The 12,129-nt window shown below is 39.0% G+C and overlaps 1 protein-coding gene across 1 annotated transcript in view; it reads right to left on the bottom strand.

Moving 5' to 3' along the window:
- The window catches only part of LOC138059777 (E3 ubiquitin-protein ligase rnf213-alpha-like), a 212,574-nt gene that overhangs the window by 172,266 nt on the left and 28,179 nt on the right, over positions 1-12,129 (bottom strand). The window contains 2 exon segments of the mRNA XM_068905393.1: positions 7,608-7,714; positions 7,939-8,270. Coding sequence (XP_068761494.1) covers positions 7,608-7,714; positions 7,939-8,270 — 439 coding nt within the window.

Genomic DNA, 12,129 nt, shown 5'->3' with positions numbered 1-12,129 from the left:
TCGTATAATTACGGTTAGCAAGTTAGTTTTAATCTTGGTTAGTTGACTTTCTTTTCTAACATTTCGCACACCGTTAGCTTGTAAATTTAGGCCGTCTTAATCGTAATATGTCCTATTTTACTAGTAGTTATCGACCATTAGTAATTAGTTGCGTGTATTTTTTGCTGATGTTTCTTCAATAACTTCTTAATTGTAAATATTATAAGTCTAGCTGTGCTGCGTGATCGTAGTAAAGAGTTTCCGAGCGTTTCGTTGGTCAGGGAAGGTCCACACAACGAATGTTTTGTCACACTGCAGCTGGCTTGGTTTCTGCTCCTTCAGTCTGTGCCTAAGGGATGTTTGGCATGTTTTGCGACCTAAATTCGTGCCTCACACTTTATCATGGACGCGATAGTAGTTGGCTTGTGTTTGCAGTAAGCTGTTCTTTTTCATAAGGAATGCAGACATGAATGTTTGTGGCAAGTGACTGTCACAATATCTTTCCTCTAGAAAGTTCTCCAGTCCGATGTTAAACAAATAGCTGCTCTACATCTGGAACAGACTCAGTGAACTGGCTTCGCACAGTTCTAAGGTACATCTCCATTACTTTGTAGAAGTCATCGTAGACCCAAACAAGAGCAGCACTATAATTCTCAGCCATTTTGTGCTCTTCAACCAGTCTCCATTGAGCAAAGTCTTCTTCTGTGCCTGGGTAGCATACGACCTTCTTAAATTCATGTATGTTAAAAAATGACGTGTTGAATAGGATGACGAGTTACCAGCCAATTGTGCACCTCGCAGTGTGTTGGCCGTTTATCAATCTTCGACCTTCTGTGCCGCGATTTGTTTTTTCTGATGTGGTATACGTTGATCACCGTGGTACATCTTCAAGTTGCTCACTTGAAATAAGCTTCTTAAAGTATTCGTCATATTTTTTGGAGCTTTCTTTTAAACACCTCATTCCTTTGTGCGGTTGACATGAAGTCATCAGATCCTGACGCGCATTTAGGGTGTCTATGCTAACTTCAGGTATGAGAGTTTGATACTCTTGCCTCAGAAATTTGTAAAACAGGCATAAACTCGTCAAATCAGAGCGGACCGTGCCAGGCCGATACAGCATAGGGCAACCAATTCTTCATGAGAGTTACTTCTTCTTTCCAGGCTGCAACAAAATAGGCATACTGAACATCCTTGGTTTCTATTTTTCCCAGTTTCGACCTTTTAATGGCACTTTGCACTTGTGACTTGTACTGTTGGACCATTTTATTGATTTTCCTCGGCGGATGAATGACATCGTTTCGGCATTTTATTGTCTGCATAACACAAACCCTCAAAATTTTATCACCGATTTCAGCACATTTTTTTGCAAAATAGCTGCAACGTCCAACATATAGACTCCTTGTTTTGGGGGACTTCAATTTTCCATCAATTGCCTGGACTGACTCGAATGAGTTATGCGAGGCCGCTGAATTTTCCTTCTGTGAAGTTCTTAAAGACTATTGTCTTTCACAAGTGGACAGGCATCCTACAAAAAATGCTAATATTTTGGATCTCATCATTTCCAACGAGCGTGCAATCCACAGCATTGACAAAATGGGTCATAGTGATTTACCATTCCCTATGGACCACACTGTAGTCACCTTCAGCGTTAACCTTCGCACTATCTCTTCCTAAAACAGTCTCGCCATGTTGACAATTTGAAGAGGGCTGATCTTAACTCCTTGAAAGAAAGTTTACGTAGCGCCAACCTTGCTGACCTTATTTCTACCAACTCTCCCGTGGAGCAGGACTTTAACAACTGCCATGCTCGACTTGTATCTATCATTGATGATCACATACCAAACGTAAAGCTTAGGGATATCAATTCTCCATGGATAGAGATGGTCAAGTTATCCATTTGGTCCGTAAGAAAAGAGATGCCAAACGCAAAGCCATAACGACCAACAGCGTATACTTTCATGTGAAATGTTGTGTTTTACGTCGCGAATGTAAGGCTCTGATTAATAGGAAGTATAATGACTATATAAAGTCTCTTCAAGCGTCACTACAGGAGAACCCGAAAAGATCCTGGTCCTATTACAGAAATAAGAAGAACGTAACCTCAGTACCAACCTCTATCAAATATCGTGATCAATTCTACTGTATTCTACAGACAGCAAAACAGCAGCCAGCAAGCTGGGGCGTTTAATCAGAATTTTTTTAGTGTTTTGTCGTCCTTTGGGACCCCTAATATTATGCCTACCAATTCGATCTCTCGTGCTACGCTATTCTCTATTTTGCTGTCTGTTCCTGAAGTAGAATTATTGTTACGTGGCCTAAATACCGACAAAGCCTATGGCCCTGATGGGCTTCCTACTCGTGTTCTGGTTGAATGTGCCTCAGAACTTGCTTCATTAGTCACTAAGCTTTTTGATAAATCACTTTCATTAGGCGTCCAACCTAAATTGTGGAAAGAGGCATTGGTTATACCTGTGCGCAAGAAAGGAACTTTTATTTAAGTGTCTATCCGTTCTAGCGCTTGAGCACTAATTGGGGGCACTGTAAACTGAAATTAAAAATGAAAGCAAATCAAGTCAAATCTTGGTTTTTGAGGAGTCAGGGGAAACCGGAGTACCTGCAGAAAACCTCTCGGTGCAGAGTAGAGAACCAACAAATTTAACCTACATATGATGCCGATTCTCGGAATCGAACCCGTGCCACATTGGCGGGAGGCGAGTGCTCTCACCACTGCACCATCCCTGTACCCCATAAAGAGGATAGAGGACAAGTCGAAAATTACAGACCTATTTCACTGCTTTGTATTCTATCCAAGGTACTCGGGAGATGTATTTTCAACAGAATAATTTACCACTAAAGCAGTTCTTTATCTTATGGGCTACACGGATTCACGAATGGCCGTTCCATAGTGACACGGATGCTCTGTTTTCTTCATAAAATAGGTCTGGCCCTGGATAACTCACATCAATGCGATATTGTTAATCTTGACTTGTCAAAAGCATTTGACACGGTTTCCCATTCTCTTCTCCTTTCACAAACTTGCGGTTGCTGTATCAATGGCTCCTTGTTCCAGTGGTTTGCAGATTTATCTCACAAACAGGACCCAGAAAGTACTTATTAAGGGTGCAACATCCTCATCGCTGCCTGTCCTCTCTGCAGTTTCCCAGGGAAGCATTCTGGTGCCATCACCCTCCTTATGGTATATAAATGACCTGCCCAACGCGTTATCTAGTTCTACTATGCCTTATCGTTTTGCTGATGTAATTTCAGCAGGATATTGACAAAGTGTTTGATTGGTCTACTAATTAGCATGAACTTTAACCTCGGAAATGTGAATTTGTCTAGGTAAGGCGAAAGAAAACTCCATTTCAGAGTTCCTATCGTATTGGGATTTAAGTCATCTCACAGGCTGATACTCAAAAAGACCTTGGCATTGCTGTTAACCACAACTTTGAATGGAACTCCCACATTTCTTCCTTATCGCCTAAAGCTAACAAACTTTCAGGCTTTCTTTACAGAACATCTCATCCGTGTTTCAGTCAAATGTTCTCTCTATCTAGGTTTGGTGCGATCTCACCTTCGGTGCGCTAGTGAAGTATGGTCACCGCTGCATATCGGTGGTCTCCGTACAATTGAAGAAGTCCAACGACCAGCAACAAAATACACTTTTTAGGCTACAAGGATGCCCTTACTCACTATAAAGAAAGACTCATCAAATTGAACCTTCTTCCCGTGTCATATTGGCACTAAATTAGAGATCTAGTATTTTTTTAAGGTTATTAATGGCATCCATAATATTGAAATTTCTGAATTTATTCAACCATTTCATATACCATTTCAACAAGAATTACAGTTAGGTCAACACGCCACAGTTGTTCTTTAGATTATCAGCCTTTAAATTGAAGAACGGCTCTTTTCCAACATAGTTATTTAGACCGAACTGTGAAATTATGGAACTCACTTCCATCTTTAATTCGAACATTACCAAGTGTTAATTCTTTCAAAGCCGACCTATTCAGTCACTACAAAAAAGCTCTTATTCAAACTTTTGATCAGGACAATGTTCTCACTTGGAAATCCCTCTGTCCCATGTATTGTGGCGTGAGGAACCTAGTTAGTTTTAGCCAGTGTAGTATGTAGCTCTTATCACTGATTTTAAGTGATACGTTTATATATTAGATTTTCTGGACTTTTACTGTAATATTGTATAATCATACCATTGTCATTTCTATTATTAGTTTTGTTATTATTTACTATTTCTTATCATCTTTTAGGGGATTGTTGGAGCGTGCTCTGCTGTGATTGTCCTTCACTGAGCTTTTTTTTCTTTTAATAATTACCCAGTAGTTACTTTTCTTATTACCTTTACTATTGTTTTGTATAGACCAATCCTTTTGTCTACTCAGTAAAAGTTTAATGAATAAAGAAATAAATAGGGTGTCAATGTCAAGCTTTATGTAAGGACGATACACTGTAGGCCCCGTCTCACAACCCGTCAATGTTCATAACCTAGTGAGACATAAAAGAATCCACACATTATTCGCAAAGAGTAGGGCATGGTCATAAATTATTGCACAACGTACAGGTTATGCGATAAACGACATTGGCGGAGGTACATGTGAAACGAACGGTGATCTTAACAGATCGCTTAGATCCCGATATTTTGCTAGTGTTAAGAGTGAAAGTACAAGGAAAGGCTACGGTTATACAAACATTAACCGTGTAGCACTTATGTTTTAAACAGAGTTAACTGAATAGAGTGTAATGTGAAGTGCTAGATTTCTATCCCATATGAACCATGTGAGCGTTAGCCCTACTGATGGAAATGGGCCCACACAAGGACAGAGAAAAACTCTGACCAGGGTGGGAATTGAACACACATCACTTCGCTTCACCCCTAATTCGATTATTCTAACTATAGCCATGTCTTGTGGGCCCCCTTCCCCATATTCAATGTTGGAAGAAAAGTCACCATTTTTTTCGTGGAAAATACAACATTGATAAGGGGGAGGGGGGGTTATCTCTAAAGTGATGCTACCTTCCCAACACTTTTGTCCACGATTTTCTGAAAACAATTGTAAACATTTTTTGTCGTAAAACACGAAATGTACGGAAGATATGAAGTTTTAATTCTCCATAATTAAGGTTTGATGGATTATCTTAATTGTCATTGTTATTGGGTACCATTCTCAGAATATGGTATATGCCACATCCACAAAGGCGCTTTTCCGCGGAAGGGATTTTCCGTGACACAATATTGCGTTACAACAATATCTTACGCAAAGGCACAACAATGGGCATAAAAGTCCTTTCATCGCAAAATTCTCATTCTGTTTCATGCAAACCATGTGTTTGGTACTGAAAATTTGTTGTTATACTATGCTTTTGCCGTTTTAAATAAAGGCATTTTTTTCATGGGGCATCAAAAATTGCATCTTGTTATTTCATTGTCTTCTTATGAAAATAAATGAAGAGAAAACGGTGTTCCACACAGTACTCCACAAGTATATGGGGATTTTCGATGCCGGTGTGGTACATTTGATACTACTTGACTGGTTATGGATAGAATTTAATGCTGGATAGTATTTAAGTAACTGACTATGAATTTGTTCCCTCAAATAGAGAAATTCCTTCATTTTGAACAGTACCTCCTTCTATCGTGGGAACTTAAAGATTAATTGAGTAATGAAGTTCTCATTTATATTCGTTCGATGAAGTACTGTGGTAAATAGTCTTTAAAAGCAAACTCTACAGTCTGCAATCCTATGAAAAAACAGAGTTAAAATTACAATGGTTATTACTAAGCGCTTAGTTCAACCCAAAGACCAACATAATATCAACATTTTTTTTCGGAATATATACAGTTCTGTTGCGGAGAACGGTGCCATTAACTATGACTATAACCTGATAATCCTAGACAAAGCTGTCAATTCTAGTTTGCCAAGATAAAACACCATTTTGGGTAGGAAATATGCACTGTCTGAAATCGTGCATCTGCAACCATAGCAAATATCCATTTTGGGTAACAAATACGCACTCTTCAAAAATTGCGCCTTTCCGACCGTGGAAAATAAATGTGCCGCCGGGGAGTATATTCTGTGAAAAACCTAAAAAAATCATCAAAGGAAGACCATTAAAGGAGCAATCTTGTAACGACTTTTGCAAAGTGCGTAGATGTAACGACTTACTTCGGAGATTTCACATGGAGTTTCAATAGAGAATTTGTTCGAAATAAAATGAGCGGGGGTAGAAAAATGGCATTTGGTCGATATGGTCACAGAGATCGGTTTTTCTTGCGAAAAAAAATTATATCTGCATCAAACCGAGAGTGTGCCAAATGTGCCACCAAAATTTGGAACGCTATTCAACTGATAGGGTATTTGAGGACTTATGTTCTTTGAAATCTACAACATGGAACCAGATTTAAGGTCTACTTGCAAAATGATCAAAGTGTAACCAAATTACCGTAATCTTTGTGGAAGTGCTGAAATGATGTCTTCCTTGGTCATTCTTTGAGCAGTGCCCCAGACGAAACAAATTTCAACACAAGAAAATTAAACAAGCGACCTTTATAAATGCGAGGTAGACAACAACGGTAAAATTTAGAGACAAATGAGGAACGAGTGACTAGGATTAACTGAAAAATAAGAAACGTAATGATTTGTATTCATGAAAGCTGCACTTCAGACAGAGTTAGAATTGAGCAATTATTGAGCACACAGTCGGCAAACATCGCTTCAATACAACAACAACAATGAGTGTTTTAATGCAGAGTCTCTACCGTGTGTGATTCATCCACTACTACTATTTCGATCTTTGGCCTTTGTGTTTTTGATTTCAATACAATCTAAAATTCCTCGAATAGACACTTCTCAGAAGAACACAATATGAACCGAAACGCTCCTCGAGATACATGTACATGTATGGATGCCATATTGGCATCGTTCGTCTTTCGATCAAGCTGTTGAGCGGCAAGATCACTGGAAGCCTCATTTGTCAAAGGAAACACTTCATAAATTTAGCTTTCCCTAAACCTGTTGGGAGAATAGCAATACCCTGAAAGGAGCGATTTCACCCCTTCAATTTGTTCCCGTTTCGAGGCTGCTGCAAGATGTCAGGTATTGTAAAATAAAAAGCAAGTCGACAAGCGTGTGGAATATGCGTTGCTGACTTGTTGTCAATGCTCCAGGGTGAGCCAATCATATTTTTGCATTGTGAGGGCAACGCGTAATTCAAACTCCCTCGCTTTGTTGGTAGTCACTCTTCTCGCTTGCTCTTCCTCAGACTTTGAGTAGCTCTATTTTCTCATGCCTTTCGTCTCCTCACGCTCGACTAACTAAGCGGCAAAAGAGGGACTGCTCGTAGTGTACAAGGTAGGTGAACTCCTTAACATCTTTAAAGGGGCTTCCATTCAGAAAAATGGGTTCATAAAAGTTTGCGTAATAGTTTCGCTATTAAGCAGGTCATGCTATACATGCCACTAATGAATACAACGTCTTGTTGCTTAAAATATTAAACCTAGTCATCAAAATGTGACATGTGTATGCTTAAACAGAAAAACTCAGCAGATCACAAAAATCAATTGATCCAAGTGGAGGAACTGAATCATGACAACTAGAAAGGACACTTACTGTGTTGCTCCTTGCTTTTTGTTTCCCTTCCCCTTATTCCTTTTCTTCTTCTTTGCTTTAGGTTTGACCCAGTTTGCCAGTTTCGTTCTTAGGCCTGGTTTGTCCTTCTGTAGAACATATGAAAAATCCCCCCTGAGGTCAACCAGAAAAAAATACCACATTTTCAAAGTCAAGTAACTTGTTTTGAACTTCCTTTTTTTTTTAGTTTTTTAAAGAGTATATGTGGGTCTTGACTTTAAATAGGTGGTTCAATGCTAACAAACATCGTGTCACACTCGCAAGATGATACTGCAGTGGCTTAACAGTTTCAAAAATTAACAACGCTAATTACCTCAGAGTCAGATTCACTTTCCTTTTCAGCTTCATCTTCTTCAGCATTGTCAGTGTTGGGAACCAAACCATCCTCAGACTGATTTGATCTAGATCGAACTTTACTGTCCTTTGATTGGCTGCTGGTGATGCCATCAACCTTCTTTGCCACCACAGGTTCCACATCCTTAGACTCCAAAACCTCAATGTTGGAATCAACTTCACTGCCATTTTTATTTTTATCATTATTGGAGATGTTCTTTTCATCAGGCTGATTACTTTCAATTTCATGACTGCTGGCATTGCTGTTATCCTCCTTTACCAACACAGCCTTTATGGCCTTAGAAGTGTCACCTGTGTCAGAAGAATCAGCTCCCTTTACTTATGTTACCGACTTACAAGTGTCACCAATTACCATTACAACTAAGCACAGAAGTTACTTTTTTAACCAATCTCTTCTGTGTCAGAAAGTAGGGTACCTGTCTACTGAGAGTGCAAGACATCTTCCATAAACATAAACAAAATTAACATTCCTACTGCACAAAACCCATTCACTGCAACTGAGTGGCTTCACCTCAGTCTACATTTCGTCTATAACCCGCACTTCATATATGTGTAAATACATTTATTTCAATAATAATGTGAACAGAAGAACCTGCAAGAAGATGGTATTCAAACCCTGCAGGTGTAAACTGTGCTTAGCCTCGACCCTGAACAAGATTCCTAGAGACTAAGCATGTTCTGGAGGATTAGGGTGCATTTTCCCAACGACTGTGGAAGCCTGCATTCTTTGATTGCACTCACGTGATAAGACGGCCATGTTGGTGTCAAAACAATAGAATAATGTAGGTCACGTTTTGCATAATAATAGAGTCAAATTCCCAAAAGACCTTTTGGCTATTGTTCTTCCACCAACATGGCCGCTGTGACGTCACCTGCAATCAAAGAATTCCTCCCAACACATCTGGAATCTCAAGATCTTTCGAAATACACTTAAACTGACCAGAAACTGTTAGCTCGCATTCTAATTGGAGGAATGAAGAGTCTGTTACAGGATCAATATTACACCAGTTGTAATCAGTGCACTTGGTGGAGACGTACGAGAAGCGATACGTGAGATCCAGACGATATTCAGAAAGGATGATTTAATTGAAAAGATCGCCCAAGAGATGAAGAAAACGATTTTAATGGACAGGGAAACAATAATATGGAAAGTGATATCAGTACTAGTACAGAGTGATTACCTTATTATAGGAAATTAACACTTGTGTTAATTAACGTGTTTGAAATTAAAGCAACTTCAATTAACGCGATTTGAAGGGAAATTTGCTAATTTACGCGAAAGAGGGGGTAAAAATGGGAAATTGACGCGTCTGCTTCACCCCCCAAAAATTATTGAGCACAGGAACAAATTTATTTTAACATGAACTTTAAATCTCCAAAATACGATCAATCATCATGCAATTGCCCCTAAACGTAAAGGTTCAGCAAACGAATCTGGCCACTTCAAGCGTTCTTCACAGTGCCCATGTTGACGAAATTCAAGAAGCAGACATCGAGAGCAATTCTCCTGACAGCAAACACGAAGAAAATGCAGTTGGAGTGCAGAAAACGATTTACTAATGTGAAAAAATGATGCGAAATAAAGTGCACGAATAAAATCTATTGTTTGGTTAGGTGTCAAGAAAGCCTGGAGTGAGTCTACTTAATTAACAGCACGGAAAATATTAACACAAATTAACATGACTTAAATTAACACGAATTTTTTCGCAGAAAGTTAATTCCCTATAATAAGGCAGAACGAGAGATGGGTGGAAATAGCATAATTAAGTTGCAAAGTTACGAGGGTTTTTTTTGGTCTTTTCTAAGGGGGTGGTCTCGCCGCGCTAGTACCGAAGTTGTTCTCAAGACAAATGCAACTCGTGCCACACATTTTCGTGATTATTTCTTTAAAAGAATTACTATCTTGTGTAATAGTATATCTAGTATGTCTAGTATATCTAGTATATCTAGTATATCTAGTATACTAGTATATCTAGTATAGCTAGTATATCTAGTATAGCTAACTCCTTGGGCTCCTTCAAGTGAAAGCTTAAATCGTTATTCTTTTGGCGTTTGCACGTTTTTAATGGGGCTAATATTCGCTCTTTTAAGATTATTTGTTTAAAGTGTAGAAGAGTGAATATAGGTAATGCAGGTTCTTGCTAAGCTTTCCTGTTATCCAGTCACTTAGGGTTTAAATGTATTAGATAAAATTTTGGGGGTTAGGGGGAGGGGATGGTTTGTAGTTATATATTTTATAATGTTATGGGGCTGGGTAAGATGGTTGAACCTTATAGGGGATGCTATGACCTTTTGTTCAAACACCTGTATATATATATTTGGTAAATTTTCAGCTCCGACTATTGCATTTCTTACTTTTTGATTGGCTAAAAAACTCCGACTATGAGCCAATAGTCGAAGTTTTACGTCATATGGAAAATAATGCGCCAAGATGCTCTTTCCGGACGCTTTGTAAAATTGTGGAAACAAAAATCGGCGGCAAAACCCGGTTTGAGAATTTACTAAAACAATTATTTATCACTTCATATCCAACTCGGGCTCATGGAATAATTGTTAAATATATTTTTTTAATCAACAAGGCTGGAAATTCAAATTGATCAGTTAGTAGTTCGCTGTCGCTATTTGTATACTCAAATTATATAAATAAATGAATAAATTGCTAAGTCAATAGTTTGAGTGCTAATCTGTTATATGTCCAGACTATAGCTTTTTGAACTCCTACAAAATTGATGGTACCAATTAGGTTGCAACAGAGGCCAGCAAAAATTTTGGTGGCTCCTTATTTAGGCGATGATCATTTCATTGTAGCTACCTTTCTTCTACTGTGATAATACTGATAAGATGAGGATGATGATGATATAAATAGTGTGAAAGCTGTCCAGTGAGAAATGATGGCAGGGTAAGAGTAGGAGAAGATGTGGACGTTTGTAAAGTTAGAACCCTGCAGGAAAGACTTTTGGAGGTAATACGACTGGACAGAAGGGACATGTTACCGTCTCTGAAGTCCTGTGACAGGAAGAGGTTAAAGTAGTTGATAAGATCAATAAGGCAATAGGTATGATACCAACAATGAACATGAATGAAACCAATGACTTGCTCGATGCCGCTGCCAATGATAGCCCTGACATGCTGGGGAAGATGTCAAAGACGAGAACTGGAAGGATAAAGGCTAAGCCCCTTTGGAAGAGCAAGATCAAGGAAACCAGAAGAGGTAGAATCAAGCTACGCGAGAGAGACCAGATGCAAATGGATCAAAAAATTACCAACTTATGGAGAGAGGAACGCTCTGTGTGAGCGGTATGTTGAAGATAAGGGCAGGAGGGATGAAGATCAAGAGATACGACAAGCACTGCCTCCACTTTTATCAAAACAATCCATTTACAACAAACCAGAGGTTCTTCTAAACAATGAATTGGATGGGGTTAAGGATGGACAGACAGGAATACCAGACCTAATACCTCAACTGAATTTTGGAGAAAAATCTGGTCAGACAATATTGCCCCGAACGAAGAAGCTTCCTGGTTAGGTGAGGTCGAGCAACAGTCGAATAGAAAGCCTCTGCAGAATGAGATGAATATTACAGAAGGGCCCTTGGGAAGATGCTGAATTGGAAGACACCTGGCCTAGACTGTTTACAGAAGTTTTAGTTCAAGAAACTGATTGGATTACATATACTGCTGCAGTCACAATTGCAAAAGTGTTTAAAACAAGGGAATGTACCAAAGTGGATGGTAAGAAAACAAGAGCGTTGGTGATGAAAGATCGCCAGAAGGGGATAGAGGTTAGTAATTACCGTCCAAAAGCATGCTTGCTATGAAGGGGACGCTACTGACAGGAATGATGACAGAGAAAATTTTATGTGCATTTGGCTCAAAATGACCTTCTGGTTGCTGAACAGAAAGGATGACAGGGGCACAAAAGATCAACTACTGATTGACAAAGCAATTCTGAAATATTGCCACAGACAACTCACTAACATGTCAATGGCTTGGATAGATTATTGCAAGGAATATGATATGGTGCCACATTTGTGGATTTTGAAGTGTATGGAGATTGCAGGTGTTGACTGAGAATGTGAGCGCAATAACTGAAAATGTTATCGTCAATTGGAAAAATGTATTGATATCTGAAAGGAGTGAGTTAAGAGAAG

This window comes from Montipora capricornis, chromosome 8 (genome assembly GCF_036669925.1).
Source record: "Montipora capricornis isolate CH-2021 chromosome 8, ASM3666992v2, whole genome shotgun sequence".
NCBI classification, from domain to species: domain Eukaryota; kingdom Metazoa; phylum Cnidaria; class Anthozoa; order Scleractinia; family Acroporidae; genus Montipora; species Montipora capricornis.
This window is presented reverse-complemented; position numbering and strand designations above follow the sequence as displayed.